The sequence below is a fragment of the Taudactylus pleione genome, unplaced genomic scaffold, assembly GCF_031769625.1.
Source record: "Taudactylus pleione unplaced genomic scaffold, aTauple2 ptg000747l, whole genome shotgun sequence".
Lineage (NCBI taxonomy): Eukaryota > Metazoa > Chordata > Amphibia > Anura > Myobatrachidae > Taudactylus > Taudactylus pleione.
Genome location: NW_028285149.1, coordinates 209,618 through 231,037, shown reverse-complemented (window position 1 = coordinate 231,037; position 21,420 = coordinate 209,618). Strand labels below are relative to the sequence as shown.

General features: G+C 44.3%; 1 protein-coding gene across 3 annotated transcripts in view; it reads left to right on the top strand.

Annotated features, from left to right (window-relative positions):
• The window catches only part of LOC148477101 (docking protein 1-like), a 510,241-nt gene that overhangs the window by 465,898 nt on the left and 22,923 nt on the right, over positions 1-21,420 (top strand). For all 3 annotated transcript variants that reach the window (XM_088457210.1, XM_088457211.1, XM_088457212.1), the window contains one exon: positions 7,266-7,438. In XM_088457210.1, the coding sequence (XP_088313336.1) occupies positions 7,266-7,438 (173 nt within the window). The remainder of the gene's footprint in view (positions 1-7,265; positions 7,439-21,420) is intronic.

Genomic DNA, 21,420 nt, shown 5'->3' with positions numbered 1-21,420 from the left:
ACCTATCAGAGAGTAGCTGGCTGTGTATATACTGTATACAGCACCTACCAGAGAGTAGCTGGCTGTGTGTATACTGTATACAGCACCTATCAGAGAGTAGCTGGCTGTGTATATACTGTATACAGCACCTATCAGAGAGTAGCTGGCTGTGTGTATACTGTATACAGCACCTATCAGAGAGTAGCTGGCTGTGTGTATACTGTATACAGCACCTATCAGAGAGTAGCTGGCTGTGTATATATACTGTATACAGCACCTATCAGAGAGTAGCTGGCTGTGTATATACTGTATACAGCACCTATCAGAGAGTAGCTGGCTGTGTGTATACTGTATACAGCACCTATCAGAGAGTAGCTGGCTGTGTATACTGTATACAGTACCTATCAGAGAGTAGCTGGCTGGCTGTGTATATACTGTATACAGCACCTATCAGAGAGTAGCTGGCTGTGTATATACTGTATACAGCACCTATCAGAGAGTAGCTGGCTGTGTATACTGTATACAGCACCTATCAGAGAGTAGCTGGCTGTGTATATACTGTATACAGCACCTATCAGAGAGTAGCTGGCTGTGTATATACTGTATACAGCACCTATCAGAGAGTAGCTGGCTGTGTATATACTGTATACAGCACCTATCAGAGAGTAGCTGGCTGTGTGTATACTGTATACAGCACCTATCAGAGAGTAGCTGGCTGTGTATATACTGTATACAGCACCTATCAGAGAGTAGCTGGCTGTGTATATACTGTATACAGCACCTATCAGAGAGTAGCTGGCTGTGTGTATACTGTATACAGCACCTATCAGAGAGTAGCTGGCTGTGTATATACTGTATACAGCACCTATCAGAGAGTAGCTGGCTGTGTATATACTGTATACAGCACCTATCAGAGAGTAGCTGGCTGTGTGTATACTGTATACAGCACCTATCAGAGAGTAGCTGGCTGTGTATATACTGTATACAGCACCTATCAGAGAGTAGCTGGCTGTGTATATACTGTATACAGCACCTATCAGAGAGTAGCTGGCTGTGTATATACTGTATACAGCACCTATCAGAGAGTAGCTGGCTGTGTGTATACTGTATACAGCACCTATCAGAGAGTAGCTGGCTGTGTATATACTGTATACAGCACCTATCAGAGAGTAGCTGGCTGTGTATATACTGTATACAGCACCTATCAGAGAGTAGCTGGCTGTGTGTATACTGTATACAGCACCTATCAGAGAGTAGCTGGCTGTGTGTATACTATATACAGCACCTATCAGAGAGTAGCTGGCTGTGTGTATACTATATACAGCACCTATCAGAGAGTAGCTGGCTGTGTGTATACTGTATACAGCACCTATCAGAGAGTAGCTGGCTGTGTGTATACTGTATACAGCACCTATCAGAGAGTAGCTGGCTGTGTGTATACTATATACAGCACCTATCAGAGAGTAGCTGGCTGTGTGTATACTGTATACAGCACCTATCAGAGAGTAGCTGGCTGTGTGTATACTGTATACAGCACCTATCAGAGAGTAGCTGGCTGTGTATATACTGTATACAGCACCTATCAGAGAGTAGCTGGCTGTGTATATACTGTATACAGCACCTATCAGAGAGTAGCTGGCTGTATGTATACTGTATACAGCACCTATCAGAGAGTAGCTGGCTGTGTATATACTGTATACAGTACCTATCAGAGAGTAGCTGGCTGTGTATATAGTGTATACAGCACCTATCAGAGAGTAGCTGGCTGTGTATATACTGTATACAGCACCTATCAGAGAGTAGCTGGCTGTGTATATACTGTATACAGCACCTATCAGAGAGTAGCTGGCTGTGTATATACTGTATACAGCGCCTATCAGAGAGTAGCTGGCTGTGTATATACTGTATACAGCACCTATCAGAGAGTAGCTGGCTGTGTATATACTGTATACATCACCTATCAGAGAGTAGCTGGCTGTGTGTATACTATATACAGCACCTATCAGAGAGTAGCTGGCTGTGTATATACTGTATACAGTACCAGTAGCTGGCTGTGTATATACTGTATACAGCACCTATCAGAGAGTAGCTGGCTGTGTATATACTGTATACAGCACCTATCAGAGAGTAGCTGGTTGTGTATATACTGTATACAGCACCTATCAGAGAGTAGCTGGCTGTGTATATACTGTATACAGCACCTATCAGAGAGTAGCTGATTGTGTATATACTGGCTGTGTATATACTGTATACAGCACCTATCAGAGAGTAGCTGGCTGTGTATATACTGTATACAGCACCTATCAGAGAGTAGCTGGCTGTGTATATACTGTATACAGCACCTATCAGAGAGTAGCTGGCTGTGTATACTGTATACAGCACCTATCAGAGAGTAGCTGGCTGTGTGTATACTGTATACAGCACCTATCAGAGAGTAGCTGGCTGTGTATATACTGTATACAGCACCTATCAGAGAGTAGCTGGCTGTGTATATACTGTATACAGCACCTATCAGAGAGTAGCTGGCTGTGTGTATACTGTATACAGCACCTATCAGAGAGTAGCTGGCTGTGTGTATACTGTATACAGCACCTATCAGAGAGTAGCTGGCTGTGTATATACTGTATACAGCACCTATCAGAGAGTAGCTGGCTGTGTATATACTGTATACAGCACCTATCAGAGAGTAGCTGGCTGTGTATATACTGTATACAGCACCTATCAGAGAGTAGCTGGCTGTGTGTATACTGTATACAGCACCTATCAGAGAGTAGCTGGCTGTGTATATACTGTATACAGCACCTATCAGAGAGTAGCTGGCTGTGTGTATATACTGTATACAGCACCTATCAGAGAGTAGCTGGCTGTGTATATACTGTATACAGCACCTATCAGAGAGTAGCTGGCTGTGTGTATACTGTATACAGCACCTATCAGAGAGTAGCTGGCTGTGTGTATACTGTATACAGCACCTATCAGAGAGTAGCTGGCTGTGTATATACTGTATACAGCACCTATCAGAGAGTAGCTGGCTGTGTATATACTGTATACAGCACCTATCAGAGAGTAGCTGGCTGTGTGTATACTGTATACAGCACCTATCAGAGAGTAGCTGGCTGTGTGTATACTGTATACAGCACCTATCAGAGAGTAGCTGGCTGTGTATATACTGTATACAGCACCTATCAGAGAGTAGCTGGCTGTGTATATAGTGTATACAGCACCTATCAGAGAGTAGCTGGCTGTGTGTATACTGTATACAGCACCTATCAGAGAGTAGCTGGCTGTGTATACTGTATACAGCACCTATCAGAGAGTAGCTGGCTGTGTATACTGTATACAGCACCTATCAGAGAGTAGCTGGCTGTGTATATACTGTATACAGCACCTATCAGAGAGTAGCTGGCTGTGTATATACTGTATACAGCACCTATCAGAGAGTAGCTGGCTGTGTGTATACTGTATACAGCACCTATCAGAGAGTAGCTGGCTGTGTATATACTGTATACAGCACCTATCAGAGAGTAGCTGGCTGTGTGTATACTGTATACAGCACCTATCAGAGAGTAGCTGGCTGTGTATATACTGTATACATCACCTATCAGAGAGTAGCTGGCTGTGTATATACTGTATACAGCACCTATCAGAGAGTAGCTGGCTGTGTATATACTGTATACAGCACCTATCAGAGAGTAGCTGGCTGTGTATATACTGTATACAGCACCTATCAGAGAGTAGCTGGCTGTGTATATACTGTATACAGCACCTATCAGAGAGTAGCTGGCTGTGTATATACTGTATACAGCACCTATCAGAGAGTAGCTGGCTGTGGATATACTGTATACAGCACCTATCAGAGAGTAGCTGGCTGTGTATATACTGTATACAGCACCTATCAGAGAGTAGCTGGCTGTGGATATACTGTATACAGCACCTATCAGAGAGTAGCTGGCTGTGTATATATACTGTATACAGCACCTATCAGAGAGTAGCTGGCTGTGTATATACTGTATACAGCACCTATCAGAGAGTAGCTGGCTGTGTATATACTGTATACAGCACCTATCAGAGAGTAGCTGGCTGTGTATATACTGTATACAGCACCTATCAGAGAGTAGCTGGCTGTGTATATACTGTATACAGCACCTAACAACGACGGTGTTCAAATAAATGAGCAATTCTTTTGCTACAGTGCATGTGCGAAAATGTCTAAAAATTTCGTATGGCTGATGGGTTCTTCCACATCGTGTGCGCACAGGCACAGTACTTCTAAAACGCATGTGATGGACTTTCTTGTGCAGTGACTGGGAAGTGGCTATTGCGAGACACGGAGATGGTTCATTTTATGCGCTTGTAATGGGGGTGTAACAGGACTGACTGCAAATTTACACACTCCAGGAATTGCTTACATTGAAAAAGTAGGATGATGGGGTGAGATACTGTGAGAGTAGGATGATGGGGTGAGATACTGTGAGATTAGGATGATGGGGTGAGATACTGTAAGATTAGGATGATGGGGTGAGATACCCTGAGAGTAGGATGATGGGGTGAGATACTGTGAGAGTAGGATGATGGGGTGAGATACTGTGAGAGTAACATGATGGGGTGAGATACTGTGAGAGTAGGATGATGGAGTGAGATACTGTGAGAGTAGCATGATGGGGTGAGATACTGTGAGAGTAGGATGATGGGGTGAGATACTGTGAGAGTAGGATGATGGGGTGAGATACTATGAGTGTAGGGTGATGGGGTGAGATACTGTGAGCGAAGGATGATGGGGTGAGATACTGTGAGAGTAGGATGATGGGGTGAGATACCGTGAGATTAGGATGATGAGGTGAGACACCGTGAGAGTTGGATGATGGGGTGAGATACCCTGAGAGTAGGATGATGGGGTGAGATACCCTGAGAGTAGGATGATGGGGTGAGATACTGTGAGAGTAGCATGATGGGGTGAGACAATGTGAGAGTAGGATGATGGGGTGAGATACTGTGAGACTAGGATGATGGGGTGAGATACAGTAAGATTAGGATAATGGGGTGAGATACTGTGAGAGTAGCATGATGTGGTGAGATACTGTGAGAGTAGCATGATGGGGTGAGATATTGTGAGTGTAGGATGATGGGGTGAGACAATGTGATAGTAGGATGATGGGGTAAGATACCCTGAGAGTAGGATGATGGGGTGAGGTACTGTGAGTGTAGGATGATGGGGTGAGATACTGTAAGATTAGGATGATGGGGTGAGATACTGTGAGTGTAGGATGATGGGGTGAGATACAGTAAGATTAGGATGATGGGGTGAGATACCCTGAGAGTAGGATGATGGGGTGAGATACTGTGAGAGTAACATGATGGGGTGAGATACTGTGAGAGTAAGATGATGGGGTGACATACTGTGAGAGTATGATGATGGGGTGAGATACTGTGAGAGTAGGATGATGGGGTGAGATACTGCGAGTGTAGGATGATGGGGTGAGATACTGTGAGAGTAGCTTGATGGGGTGAGATACTGTAAGATTAGGATGATGGGGTGAGATACTGTGAGTGTAGGATGATGGGGTGAGATACTGTAAGATTAGGATGATGGGGTGAGATACTGTGAGTGTAGGATGATGGGGTGAGGTACAGTAAGATTAGCATGATGGGGTGAGATACCCTGAGAGTAGGATGATGGGGTGAGATACTGTGAGAGTAGGATGATGGGGTGACATACTGTGAGAGTAGGATGATGGGGTGAGATACTGTGAGAGTAGGATGATGGGGTGAGATACTGTGAGATTTGGATGATGAGGTGAGATACTGTGAGAGTAGGATGATGGGGTGAGATACCCTGAGAGTAGGATGATGGGGTGAGATACCGTGAGAGTAGGATGATGGGGTGAGATACCCTGAGAGTAGGATGATGGGGTGAGATACCCTGAGAGTAGGATGATGGGGTGAGATACCCTGAGAGTAGGATGATGGGGTGAGATACCCTGAGAGTAGGATGATGGGGTGAGATACTGTGGGAGTAGGATGATGGGGTGAGATACTGTGAGAGTAGCATAATGGGGTGAGACAATGTGAGAGTAGGATGATGGGGTGAGATACCCTGAGAGTAGGATGATGGGGTGAGGTACTGTGAGTGTAGGATGATGGAGTGAGATACTGTGAGAGTAGGATGATGGGGTGAGATACTGTGAGTGTAGGATGATGGCGTGAGATACTGTGAGAGTAGGATGATGGGGTGAGATACCCTGTTAGGATGATGGGGTGAGGTACTGTGAGTGTAGGATGATGGAGTGAGATACTGTGAGGTTAGGATGATGGGGTGACATACTGTAAGATTAGGATGATGGGGTGAGATACCCTGAGAGTAGGATGATGGGGTGAGATACCCTGAGAGTAGGATGTTGGGGTGAGATACCCTGAGAGTAGGATGATGAGGTGAGATACCCTGAGAGTAGGATGATGGGGTGAGATACCCTGAGAGTAGGATGATGGAGTGAGATACCCTGAGAGTAGGATGATGGAGTGAGATACCCTGAGAGTAGGATGATGGAGTGAGATACCCTGAGAGTAGGATGATGGGGTGAGATACCCTGAGAGTAAGATGATGGGGTGAGATACCCTGAGAGTAGGATGATGGGGTGAGACACCCTGAAAGTAGGATGATGAGGTGAGATACCGTGAGTGTAGGATGATGGGGTGAGATACCGTGAGTGTAGGATGATGGGGTGAGATACTGTGAGAGTAGGATGATGGGGTGAGATACTGTGAGAGTAGGATTATGAGGTGAGATACCCTGAGTGTAGGATGATGGGGTGAGATACCCTGAGTGTAGGTTGATGGGGTGAGATACCCTGAGTGTAGGATGATGGGTTGAGATACCCTGAGTGTAGGATGATGGGGTGAGATACCCTGAGAGTAGGATGATGGGTTGAGATACCCTGAGTGTAGGATGATGGGGTGAGAGACCCTGAGTGTAGGATGATGGGTTGAAATACCGTGAGAGTAGGATGATGGGGTGAGACCCTGAGTGTAGGATGATGGGGTGAGATACTGTGAGAGTAGGATGATGGGGTGAGACCCTGAGTGTAGGATGATGGGGTGAGATACTGTGAGAGTAGGATGATGGGGTGAGGTATCCTGAGTGTAGGATGAAGGGGTGAGATACCCTGAGTGTAGTATGATGGGGTGAGATACCCTGAGTGTAGGATGATGGGGTGAGATACCCTGAGTGTAGGATGATGGGGTGAGATGTGGGCACAAGTATTACATTGTATTGTATTATTTTGTCACAGTGTCCGAGTTCCGTGTCACAGTGCAGAGGACAGAAGCCGCAGAGCGTTGCTCATTACGAGGTGCTTACATATTAAGAGCTGAAGCTGATTGTCTTATACTGAAGGATACCAACACAAAGGACACCCTCTACTCCTGGCCTTATAAACTTCTGCGGAGATATGGGAGAGACAAGGTGAGCGATTGTCCCTAGGTTTACCTGTATAAAGACTGTTGTACGATAATGTGTGTGTGTGTGTTAGTAATGGATGGTGGTGGAACCTGTATAAACACTGTTGTACGATAATGTGTGTGTGTTAGTAATGGATTGTTGTGGAAACTGTATAAACACTAGTGTACAGTGTGTGTCTGTGTGAGTGTTAGTAATGGATGGTGGTGGAACCTGTATAAACACTAGTGTAGTGTAGTGTGTGTGTGTGTGTGTGTGTGTGTGTGTGTGTGTGTGTGTGTGTGTTAGTAATGGATGGTGGTGGAACCTGTATAAACACAAGTGTACAGTGTGTGTATGTGTTAGTAATGGATGGTGATGGGATCTGTATAAAAACTAGTGTACAGTGTGTGTGTGTGTGTGTTAGTAATGGATGGTGGTGGAACCTGTATAAACACTAGTGTAGTGTGTGTGTGTGTGTTAGTAATGGATGGTGATGGGATCTGTATAAAAACTAGTGTACAGTGTGTGTGTGTGTGTGTGTGTTAGTAATGGATGGTGGTGGAACCTGTATAAACACTAGTGTAGTGTGTGTGTGTGTGTGTTAGTAATGGATGGTGATGGGATCTGTATAAAAACTAGTGTACAGTGTGTGTGTGTGTTAGTAATGGATGGTGATGGAACCTGTATAAACACTAGTGTACAGTATACAGTGTGTGTTAGTAATGGATGGTGGTGGAACCTGTATAAACACTAGTGTACAGTATACAGTGTGTGTGTCAGTAATGGATGGTGGTGGAACCTGTATACAGTATACAGTGTGTGTTAGTAATGTATGGTGGTGGAACCTGTATAAACACTAGTGTAGTGTGTGTGTGTGTGTTAGTAATGGATGGTGATGGAACCTGTATAAACACTAGTGTACAGTATACAGTGTGTGTTAGTAATGGATGGTGGTGGAACCTGTATAAACACTAGTGTACAGTATACAGTGTGTGTGTCAGTAATGGATGGTGGTGGAACCTGTATACAGTATACAGTGTGTGTTAGTAATGTATGGTGGTGGGATCTGTATAAGCCCTAGTGTACAGTATACAGTGTGTGTTAGTAATGGATGGTGGTGGGATCTGTATAAGCCCCATTGTACAGTATACAGTGTGTGTTAGTAATGGATGGTGGTGGGATCTGTATAAGCCCCAGTGTACAGTATACAGTGTGTGTTAGTAATGGATGGTGGTGGGATCTGTATAAGCCCTAGTGTACAGTATACAGTGTGTGTTAGTAATGGATGGTGGTGGGATCTGTATAAGCCCTAGTGTACAGTATACAGTGTGTGTTAGTAATGGATGGTGGTGGAACCTGTATAAACACTAGTGTACAGTATACAGTGTGTGTTAGTAATGGATGGTGGTGGGATCTGTATAAGCCCCAGTGTACAGTATACAGTGTGTGTTAGTAATGGATGGTGGTGGGATCTGTATAATGACTAGTGTACAGTATACAGTGTGTGTTAGTAACGGATGGTGGTGGGATCTGTATAAGCCCCAGTGTACAGTATACAGTGTGTGTTAGTAATGGATGGTGGTGGGATCTGTATAAGCCCCAGTGTACAGTATACAGTGTGTGTTAGTAATGGATGGTGGTGGGATCTGTATAAGCCCCAGTGTACAGTATACAGTGTGTGTTAGTAATGGATGGTGGTGGGATCTGTATAAGCCCTAGTGTACAGTATACAGTGTGTGTTGTGTTAGTAATGGATGGTGGTGGGATCTGTATAAGCCCTAGTGTACAGTATACAGTGTGTGTTAGTAATGGATGATGGTGGGATCTGTATAAGCCCCAGTGTACAGTATACAGTGTGTGTTAGTAATGGATGGTGGTGGGATCTGTATAAGCCCTAGTGTACAGTATACAGTGTGTGTTAGTAATGGATGGTGGTGGGATCTGTATAAGCCCCAGTGTACAGTATACAGTGTGTGTTAGTAATGGATGGTGGTGGGATCTGTATAAGCCCTAGTGTACAGTATACAGTGTGTGTTAGTAATGGATGGTGGTGGGATCTGTATAAGCCCCAGTGAACAGTATACAATGTGTGTTAGTAATGGATGGTGGTGGGATCTGTATAAGCCCCAGTGTACAGTATACAGTGTGTGTTAGTAATGGATGGTGGTGGGATCTGTATAAGCCCTAGTGTACAGTATACAGTGTGTGTTGTGTTAGTAATGGATGGTGGTGGGATCTGTATAATGACTAGTGTACAGTATACTGTGTGTCTGTGATAGTAATGGATGGTGGTGGAACCTGTATAAAAACTAGTGTACAGTATACAGTGTGTGTGTTAGTAATGGATGGTGGTGGGATCTGTATAAGCCCCAGTGTACAGTATACAGTGTGTGTTAGTAATGGATGGTGGTGGGATCTGTATAAGCCCTAGTGTACAGTATACAGTGTGTGTTAGTAATGGATGGTGGTGGGATCTGTATAAGCCCCAGTGTACAGTATACAGTGTGTGTTAGTAATGGATGGTGGTGGGATCTGTATAAGCCCTAGTGTACAGTATACAGTGTGTGTTAGTAATGGATGGTGGTGGGACCTGTATAAGCCACAGTGTACAGTATACAGTGTGTGTTAGTAATGGATGGTGGTGGGATCTGTATAAGCCCCAGTGTACAGTATACTGTGTGTGTGTCAGTAATGGATGATGGTGGGATCTGTATAAGCCCTAGTGTACAGTATACAGTGTGTGTTAGTAATGGATGGTGGTGGGATCTGTATAAGCCCTAGTGTACAGTATACAGTGTGTGTTAGTAATGGATGGTGGTGGGATCTGTATAAGCCCTAGTGTACAGTATACAGTGTGTATGTTAGTAATGGATGGTGGTGGGATCTGTATAAGCCCCAGTGTACAGTATACAGTGTGTGTGTTAGTAATGGATGGTGGTGGGATCTGTATAAGCCCCAGTGTACAGTATACAGTGTGTGTGATAGTAATGGATGGTGATGGGATCTGTATAAGCCCCAGTGTACAGTATACAGTGTGTGTTAGTAATGGATGGTGGTGGGATCTGTATAAGCCCCAGTGTACAGTATACAGTGTGTGTTAGTAATGGATGGTGGTGGGATCTGTATAAGCCCCAGTGTACAGTATACAGTGTGTGTTAGTAATGGATGGTGGTGGGATCTGTATAAGCCCTAGTGTACAGTATACAGTGTGTGTTAGTAATGGATGGTGGTGGGATCTGTATAAGCCCTAGTGTACAGTATACAGTGTGTGTTAGTAATGGATGGTGGTGGGATCTGTATAAGCCCTAGTGTACAGTATACAGTGTGTGTTAGTAATGGATGGTGGTGGGAGCTGTATAAGCCCCAGTGTACAGTATACTGTGTGTGTTAGTAATGGATGGTGGTGGGATCTGTATAAGCCCCAGTGTACAGTATACAGTGTGTGTTAGTAATGGATGGTGGTGGGATCTGTATAAGCCCTAGTGTACAGTATACAGTGTGTGTTAGTAATGGATGGTGGTGGGATCTGTATAAGCCCTAGTGTACAGTATACAGTGTGTGTTAGTAATGGATGGTGGTGGGATCTGTATAAGCCCTAGTGTACAGTATACAGTGTGTGTTAGTAATGGATGGTGGTGGGATCTGTATAAGCCCCAGTGTACAGTATACAGTGTGTGTTAGTAATGGATGGTGGTGGGAGCTGTATAAGCCCCAGTGTACAGTATACTGTGTGTGTTAGTAATGGATGGTGGTGGGATCTGTATAAGCCCCAGTGTACAGTATACAGTGTGTGTTAGTAATGGATGGTGGTGGGATCTGTATAAGCCCTAGTGTACAGTATACAGTGTGTGTTAGTAATGGATGGTGGTGGGATCTGTATAAGCCCCAGTGTACAGTATACAGTGTGTGTTGTGTTAGTAATGGATGGTGGTGGGATCTGTATAAGCCCCAGTGTACAGTATACAGTGTGTGTTAGTAATGGATGGTGGTGGGATCTGTATAAGCCCCAGTGTACAGTATACAGTGTGTGTTAGTAATGGATGGTGGTGGGATCTGTATAAGCCCCAGTGTACAGTATACAGTGTGTGTTAGTAATGGATGGTGGTGGGACCTGTATAAGCCCCAGTGTACAGTATACAGTGTGTGTTAGTAATGGATGGTGGTGGGACCTGTATAAGCCCTAGTGTACAGTATACAGTGTGTGTTAGTAATGGATGGTGGTGGGACCTGTATAAGCCCTAGTGTACAGTATACAGTGTGTGTTAGTAATGGATGGTGGTGGGATCTGTATAAGCCCTAGTGTACAGTATACAGTGTGTGTTAGTAATGGATGGTGGTGGGATCTGTATAAGCCCTAGTGTACAGTATACAGTGTGTGTTAGTAATGGATGGTGGTGGGATCTGTATAAGCCCTAGTGTACAGTATACAGTGTGTGTTAGTAATGGATGGTGGTGGGATCTGTATAAGCCCTAGTGTACAGTATACAGTGTGTGTTAGTAATGGATGGTGGTGGGAGCTGTATAAGCCCTAGTGTACAGTATACTGTGTGTGTTAGTAATGGATGGTGGTGGGATCTGTATAAGCCCCAGTGTACAGTATACAGTGTGTGTTAGTAATGGATGGTGGTGGGATCTGTATAAGCCCCAGTGTACAGTATACAGTGTGTGTTAGTAATGGATGGTGGTGGGAGCTGTATAAGCCCTAGTGTACAGTATACTGTGTGTGTTAGTAATGGATGGTGGTGGGATCTGTATAAGCCCCAGTGTACAGTATACAGTGTGTGTTAGTAATGGATGGTGGTGGGATCTGTATAAGCCCTAGTGTACAGTATACAGTGTGTGTTAGTAATGGATGGTGGTGGGATCTGTATAAGCCCTAGTGTACAGTATACAGTGTGTGTTAGTAATGGATGGTGGTGGGATCTGTATAAGCCCTAGTGTACAGTATACAGTGTGTGTTAGTAATGGATGGTGGTGGGATCTGTATAAGCCCCAGTGTACAGTATACAGTGTGTGTTAGTAATGGATGGTGGTGGGAGCTGTATAAGCCCTAGTGTACAGTATACAGTGTGTGTTAGTAATGGATGGTGGTGGGATCTGTATAAGCCCCAGTGTACAGTATACAGTGTGTGTTAGTAATGGATGGTGGTGGGATCTGTATAAGCCCCAGTGTACAGTATACAGTGTGTGTTAGTAATGGATGGTGGTGGGATCTGTATAAGCCCCAGTGTACAGTATACAGTGTGTATGTTAGTAATGGATGGTGGTGGGATCTGTATAAGCCCTAGTGTACAGTATACAGTGTGTGTTAGTAATGGATGGTGGTGGGATCTGTATAAGCCCCAGTGTACAGTATACAGTGTGTGTTAGTAATGGATGGTGGTGGGATCTGTATAAGCCCCAGTGTACAGTATACAGTGTGTGTTAGTAATGGATGGTGGTGGGATCTGTATAAGCCCCAGTGTACATTATACAGTGTGTGTGTTAGTAATGGATGGTGGTGGGATCTGTATAAGCCCTAGTGTACAGTATACAGTGTGTGTTAGTAATGGATGGTGGTGGGATCTGTATAAGCCCCAGTGTACAGTATACAGTGTGTGTTAGTAATGTATTGAGGTGGAACCTATATAAACACTAGTGTACAGTATACAGTGTGTGTTAGTAATGGATGGTGGTGGGATCTGTATAAGCCCCAGTGTACAGTATACAGTGTGTGTTAGTAATGGATGGTGGTGGGATCTGTATAAGCCCCAGTGTACAGTATACAGTGTGTGTTGTGTTAGTAATGGATGGTGGTGGGATCTGTATAAGCCCCAGTGTACAGTATACAGTGTGTGTTAGTAATGGATGGTGGTGGAACCTGTATAAACACTAGTGTACAGTATACAGTGTGTGTTAGTAATGGATGGTGGTGGGATCTGTATAATCCCCAGTGTACAGTATACAGTGTGTGTTAGTAATGGATGGTGGTGGGATCTGTATAAGCCCCAGTGTACAGTATACAGTGTGTTGTGTTAGTAATGGATGGTGGTGGGATCTGTATAAGCCCTAGTGTACAGTATACAGTGTGTGTTAGTAATGGATGGTGGTGGGATCTGTATAAGCCCTAGTGTACAGTATACAGTGTGTGTTAGTAATGGATGGTGGTGGGATCTGTATAAGCCCTAGTGTACAGTATACAGTGTGTGTTAGTAATGGATGGTGGTGGGATCTGTATAAGCCCCATTGTACAGTATACAGTGTGTGTTGTGTTAGTAATGGATGGTGGTGGGATCTGTATAAGCCACATTGTACAGTATACAGTGTGTGTTGTGTTAGTAATGGATGGTGGTGGATCTGTATAAGCCCCAATGTACAGTATACAGTGTGTGTTGTGTTAGTAATGGATGGTGGTGGGATCTGTATAAGCCCCAGTGTACAGTATACAGTGTGTGTTGTGTTAGTAATGGATGGTGGTGGGATCTGTATAAGCCCCAGTGTACAGTATACAGTGTGTGTTGTGTTAGTAATGGATGGTGGTGGGATCTGTATAAGCCACAGTGTACAGTATACAGTGTGTGTTAGTAATGGATGGTGGTGGGATCTGTATTAACACTAGTGTACAGTATACAGTGTGTGTGTTAGTAATGGATGGTGGTGGGATCTGTATAAGCCCCAGTGTACAGTATACAGTGTGTGTTAGTAATGGATGGTGGTGGGATCTGTATAAGCCCCAGTGTACAGTATACAGTGTGTGTTAGTAATGGATGGTGGTGGGATCTGTATAAGCCCCAGTGTACAGTATACAGTGTGTGTTGTGTTAGTAATGGATGGTGGTGGGATCTGTATAAGCCCCAGTGTACAGTATACAGTGTGTGTTAGTAATGGATGGTGGTGGGATCTGTATTAACACTAGTGTACAGTATACAGTGTTGTGTTAGTAATGGATGGTGGTGGGATCTGTATAAGCCCCAGTGTACAGTATACAGTGTGTGTTAGTAATGGATGGTGGTGGGATCTGTATAAGCCCTAGTGTACAGTATACAGTGTGTGTTAGTAATGGATGGTGGTGGGATCTGTATAAGCCCCAGTGTACAGTATACAGTGTGTGTGTTGTGTTAGTAATGGATGGTGGTGGGATCTGTATAAGCCCTAGTGTACAGTATACAGTGTGTGTTAGTAATGGATGGTGGTGGGATCTGTATAAGCCCTAGTGTACAGTATACAGTGTTGTGTTAGTAATGGATGGTGGTGGGATCTGTATAAGCCCTAGTGTACAGTATACAGTGTGTGTTAGTAATGGATGGTGGTGGGATCTGTATAAGCCCCAGTGTACAGTATACAGTGTGTGTTGTGTTAGTAATGGATGGTGGTGGGATCTGTATAAGCCCTAGTGTACAGTATACAGTGTGTGTTAGTAATGGATGGTGGTGGGATCTGTATAAGCCCTAGTGTACAGTATACAGTGTGTGTTGTGTTAGTAATGGATGGTGGTGGGATCTGTATAAGCCCTAGTGTACAGTATACAGTGTGTGTTAGTAATGGATGGTGGTGGGATCTGTATAAGCCCCAGTGTACAGTATACAGTGTGTGTTAGTAATGGATGGTGGTGGGATCTGTATAAGCCCTAGTGTACAGTATACAGTGTGTGTGATAGTAATGGATGGTGGTGGGATCTGTATAAGCCCCAGTGTACAGTATACAGTGTGTGTTGTGTTAGTAATGGATGGTGGTGGGATCTGTATAAGCCCTAGTGTACAGTATACAGTGTGTGTTAGTAATGGATGGTGGTGGGATCTGTATAAGCCCCAGTGTACAGTATACAGTGTGTGTTAGTAATGGATGGTGGTGGGATCTGTATAAGCCCCAGTGTACAGTATACAGTGTGTGTTAGTAATGGATGGTGGTGGGATCTGTATAAGCCCTAGTGTACAGTATACAGTGTATGTTAGTAATGGATGGTGGTGGGATCTGTATAAGCCCCAGTGTACAGTATACAGTGTGTGTTAGTAATGGATGGTGGTGGGATCTGTATAAGCCCCAGTGTACAGTATACAGTGTGTGTTAGTAATGGATGGTGGTGGGATCTGTATAAGCCCTAGTGTACAGTATACAGTGTGTGTTGTGTTAGTAATGGATGGTGGTGGGATCTGTATAAGCCCCAGTGTACAGTATACAGTGTGTGTTAGTAATGGATGGTGGTGGGATCTGTATAAGCCCCAGTGTACAGTATACAGTGTGTGTGTTAGTAATGGATGGTGGTGGGATCTGTATAAGCCCCAGTGTACAGTATACAGTGTGTGTTAGTAATGGATGGTGGTGGGATCTGTATAAGCCCTAGTGTACAGTATACAGTGTGTGTGTTAGTAATGGATGGTGGTGGGATCTGTATAAGCCCTAGTGTACAGTAAACAGTGTGTGTTAGTAATGGATGGTGGTGGGATCTGTATAAGCCCTAGTGTACAGTATACAGTGTGTGTTAGTAATGGATGGTGGTGGGATCTGTATAAGCCCCAGTGTACAGTATACAGTGTGTGTGTTGTGTTAGTAATGGATGGTGGTGGGATCTGTATAAGCCCCAGTGTACAGTATACAGTGTGTGTTAGTAATGGATGGTGGTGGGATCTGTATAAGCCCCAGTGTACAGTATACAGTGTGTGTTGTGTTAGTAATGGATGGTGGTGGGATCTGTATAAGCCCCAGTGTACAGTATACAGTGTGTGTTAGTAATGGATGGTGGTGGGATCTGTATTAACACTAGTGTACAGTATACAGTGTGTGTTAGTAATGGATGGTGGTGGGATCTGTATAAGCCCCAGTGTACAGTATACAGTGTGTGTGTTGTGTTAGTAATGGATGGTGGTGGGATCTGTATAAGCCCTAGTGTACAGTATACAGTGTGTGTTAGTAATGGATGGTGGTGGGATCTGTATAAGCCCTAGTGTACAGTATACAGTGTTGTGTTAGTAATGGATGGTGGTGGGATCTGTATAAGCCCTAGTGTACAGTATACAGTGTGTGTTAGTAATGGATGGTGGTGGGATCTGTATAAGCCCCAGTGTACAGTATACAGTGTGTGTGTTGTGTTAGTAATGGATGGTGGTGGGATCTGTATAAGCCCTAGTGTACAGTATACAGTGTGTGTTAGTAATGGATGGTGGTGGGATCTGTATAAGCCCTAGTGTACAGTATACAGTGTGTGTTGTGTTAGTAATGGATGGTGGTGGGATCTGTATAAGCCCTAGTGTACAGTATACTGTGTGTGTTAGTAATGGATGGTGGTGGGATCTGTATAAGCCCCAGTGTACAGTATACAGTGTGTATGTTAGTAATGGATGGTGGTGGGATCTGTATAAGCCCTAGTGTACAGTATACAGTGTGTGTTAGTAATGGATGGTGGTGGGATCTGTATAAGCCCCAGTGTACAGTATACAGTGTGTGTTAGTAATGGATGGTGGTGGGATCTGTATAAGCCCTAGTGTACAGTATACAGTGTGTGTTAGTAATGGATGGTAGTGGGATCTGTATAAGCCCCAGTGTACAGTATACAGTGTGTGTTAGTAATGGATGGTGGTGGGATCTGTATAAGCCCCAGTGTACAGTATACAGTGTGTGTTAGTAATGGATGGTGGTGGGATCTGTATAAGCCCCAGTGTACAGTATACAGTGTGTGTTAGTAATGGATGGTGGTGGGATCTGTATAAGCCCCAGTGTACAGTATACAGTGTGTGTGATAGTAATGGATGGTGGTGGGATCTGTATAAGCCCCAGTGTACAGTATACAGTGTGTGTTGTGTTAGTAATGGATGGTGGTGGGATCTGTATAAGCCCCAGTGTACAGTATACAGTGTGTGTGATAGTAATGGATGGTGGTGGGATCTGTATAAGCCCTAGTGTACAGTATACTGTGTGTGTTAGTAATGGATGGTGGTGGGATCGGTATAAGCCCTAGTGTACAGTATACAGTGTGTGTTAGTAATGGATGGTGGTGGGATCTGTATAAGCCCCAGTGTACAGTATACAGTGTGTGTTAGTAATGGATGGTGGTGGGATCTGTATAAGCCCCAGTGTACAGTATACAGTGTGTGTTAGTAATGGATGGTGGTGGGATCTGTATAAGCCCCAGTGTACAGTATACAGTGTGTGTTAGTAATGGATGGTGGTGGGATCTGTATAAGCCCCAGTGTACAGTATACAGTGTGTGTTAGTAATGGATGGTGGTGGGATCTGTATAAGCCCCAGTGTACAGTATACAGTGTGTGTTAGTAATGGATGGTGGTGGGATCTGTATAAGCCCTAGTGTACAGTATACAGTGTATGTTAGTAATGGATGGTGGTGGGATCTGTATAAGCCCCAGTGTACAGTATACAGTGTGTGTTAGTAATGGATGGTGGTGGGATCTGTATAAGCCCCAGTGTACAGTATACAGTGTGTGTGTTAGTAATGGATGGTGGTGGGATCTGTATAAGCCCCAGTGTACAGTATACAGTGTGTATGTTAGTAATGGATGGTGGTGGGATCTGTATAAGCCCCAGTGTACAGTATACAGTGTGTATGTTAGTAATGGATGGTGGTGGGATCTGTATAAGCCCCAGTGTACAGTATACAGTGTGTGTGTTAGTAATGGATGGTGGTGGGATCTGTATAAGCCCCAGTGTACAGTATACAGTGTGTGTTAGTAATGGATGGTGGTGGGATCTGTATAAGCCCCAGTGTACAGTATACAGTGTGTGTTAGTAATGGATGGTGGTGGGATCTGTATAAGCCCTAGTGTACAGTATACAGTGTGTGTTAGTAATGGATGGTGGTGGGATCTGTATAAGCCCCAGTGTACAGTATACAGTGTGTGTTGTGTTAGTAATGGATGGTGGTGGGATCTGTATAAGCCCCAGTGTACAGTATACAGTGTGTGTGTGTGTGTGTGTGTGTGTGTGTGTGTGTGTGTGTGTGTGTGTGTGTGTGTGTTAGTAATGGATGGTGGTGGGATCTGTATAAGCCCCAGTGTACAGTATACAGTGTGTGTTAGTAATGGATGGTGGTGGGATCTGTATAAGCCCTAGTGTACAGTATACAGTGTGTGTTAGTAATGGATGGTGGTGGGATCTGTATAAGCCCCAGTGTACAGTATACAGTGTGTGTTAGTAATGGATGGTGGTGGGATCTGTATAAGCCCCAGTGTACAGTATACAGTGTGTGTTAGTAATGGATGGTGGTGGGATCTGTATAAGCCCCAGTGTACAGTATACAGTGTGTGTTAGTAATGGATGGTGGTGGGATCTGTATAATCCCCAGTGTACAGTATACAGTGTGTGTTAGTAATGGATGGTGGTGGGATCTGTATAATCCCCAGTGTACAGTATACAGTGTGTGTTAGTAATGGATGGTGGTGGGATCTGTATAAGCCCCAGTGTACAGTATACAGTGTGTGTTAGTAATGGATGGTGGTGGGATCTGTATAAGCCCTAGTGTACATTATACAGTGTATGTTAGTAATGGATGGTGGTGGGATCTGTATAAGCCCTAGTGTACAGTATACAGTGTGTGTTGTGTTAGTAATGGATGGTGGAGGGATCTGTATAAGCCCTTGTGTACAGTAAACAGTGTGTGTTAGTAATGGATGGTGGTGGGATCTGTATAAGCCCTAGTGTACATTATACAGTGTATGTTAGTAATGGATGGTGGTGGGATCTGTATAAGCCCTAGTGTACAGTATACAGTGTGTGTTGTGTTAGTAATGGATGGTGGAGGGATCTGTATAAGCCCTAGTGTACATTATACAGTGTATGTTAGTAATGGATGGTGGTGGGATCTGTATAAGCCCCAGTGTACAGTATACAGTGTGTGTTAGTAATGGATGGTGGTGGGATCTGTATAAGCCCCAGTGTACAGTATACAGTGTGTGTTAGTAATGGATGGTGGTGGGATCTGTATAAGCCCTAGTGTACAGTATACAGTGTGTGTTAGTAATGGATGGTGGTGGGATCTGTATAAGCCCCAGTGTACAGTATACAGTGTGTGTGATAGTAATGGATGGTGGTGGGATCTGTATAAGCCCCAGTGTACAGTATACAGTGTGTGTGTTAGTAATGGATGGTGGTGGGATCTGTATAAGCACCAGTGTACAGTATACAGTGTGTGTTAGTAATGGATGGTAGTGGGATCTGTATAAGCACCAGTGTACAGTATACAGTGTGTGTTAGTAATGGATGGTGGTGGGATCTGTATAAGCACCAGTGTACAGTATACAGTGTGTGTTAGTAATGGATGGTGGTGGGATCTGTATAAGCACCAGTGTACAGTATACAGTGTGTGTTAGTAATGGATGGTGGTGGGATCTGTATAAGCCCCAGTGTACAGTATACAGTGTGTGTTAGTAATGGATGGTGGTGGGATCTGTATAAGCCCTAGTGTACATTATACAGTGTATGTTAGTAATGGATGGTGGTGGGATCTGTATAAGCCCTAGTGTACAGTAAACAGTGTGTGTTAGTAATGGATGGTGGTGGGATCTGTATAAGCCCTAGTGTACAGTATACAGTGTGTGTTAGTAATGGATGGTAGTGGGATCTGTATAAGCCCCAGTGTACAGTATACAGTGTGTGTTAGTAATGGATGGTGGTGGGATCTGTATAAGCCCTAGTGTACATTATACAGTGTATGTTAGTAATGGATGGTGGTGGGATCTGTATAAGCCCTAGTGTACAGTAAACAGTGTGTGTTAGTAATGGATGGTGGTGGGATCTGTATAAGCCCTAGTGTACAGTATACAGTGTGTGTTAGTAATGGATGGTGGTGGGATCTGTATAAGCCCCATTGTACAGTATACAGTGTGTGTTGTGTTAGTAATGGATGGTGGTGGGATCTGTATAAGCCCTAGTGTACAGTATACAGTGTGTGTTAGTAATGGATGGTGGTGGGATCTGTATAAGCCCCAGTGTACAGTATACAGTGTGTGTTGTGTTAGTAATGGATGGTGGTGGGTTCTGTATAAGCCCCAGTGTACAGTATACAGTGTGTGTGTTGTGTTAGTAATGGATGGTGGTGGGATCTGTATAAGCCCCAGTGTACAGTATACAGTGTGTGTTGTGTTTGTAATGGATGGTGGTGGGATCTGTATAAGCCCTAGTGTACAGTATACAGTGTGTGTTGTGTTAGTAATGGATGGTGGTGGGATCTGTATAAGCCCCAGTGTACAGTATACAGTGTGTGTTAGTAATGGATGGTGGTGGGATCTGTATAAGCCCTAGTGTACAGTATACAGTGTGTGTTAGTAATGGATGGTGGTGGGATCTGTATAAGCCCTAGTGTACAGTATACAGTGTGTGTTAGTAATGGATGGTGGTGGGATCTGTATAAGCCCCAGTGTACAGTATACAGTGTGTGTTAGTAATGGATGGTGGTGGGATCTGTATAAGCCCCAGTGTACAGTATACAGTGTATGTTAGTAATGGATGGTGATGGGATCTGTATAAGCCCCAGGGTACAATGGATGAGTATGAGAGGGGTATTGGAGTATTGGACAGTAGGGATGGAATAACAAGGTGGAGGGATCGCTATGAATGTTGTGTCTGATCATTGTATATGTGAGTAATGGGGTAACAGGTGTACGGATGGCAGAGTACATTGGGGCACCCTGTATGATACTTGTGCCCAGCAGTGACAGAGATGAATAGTTTGGGATACCATGTTGGAGGGAGCCTGAGGAATAAGGGCACAAGCTGGAGAGATAGGATAGAAGGGGCGAGGGTAAGATGGCGCTCTCTGTAGCGATCAGCCAGCGTAGCGCGGTTAGAGGTACAGAAATAAAGATGGCTGACCCGATGATGAGTAGAACGGCCATACTGTGGGATAAATGAGACCTGTTTAGCCAGCGGTGCAATAACTCGGACGCGATCTTAGATCAGTGCTATCAGTACAGCTGGGTGTGTCCAGGCCGTGCGCAGAGCAGGGGCAGGAGGTGGCGGGTAAACAGCTTGTAGGAGTGAGCTGGACTTTGTAGTCCTGCAGCGGTAATTCCATTGTTTGC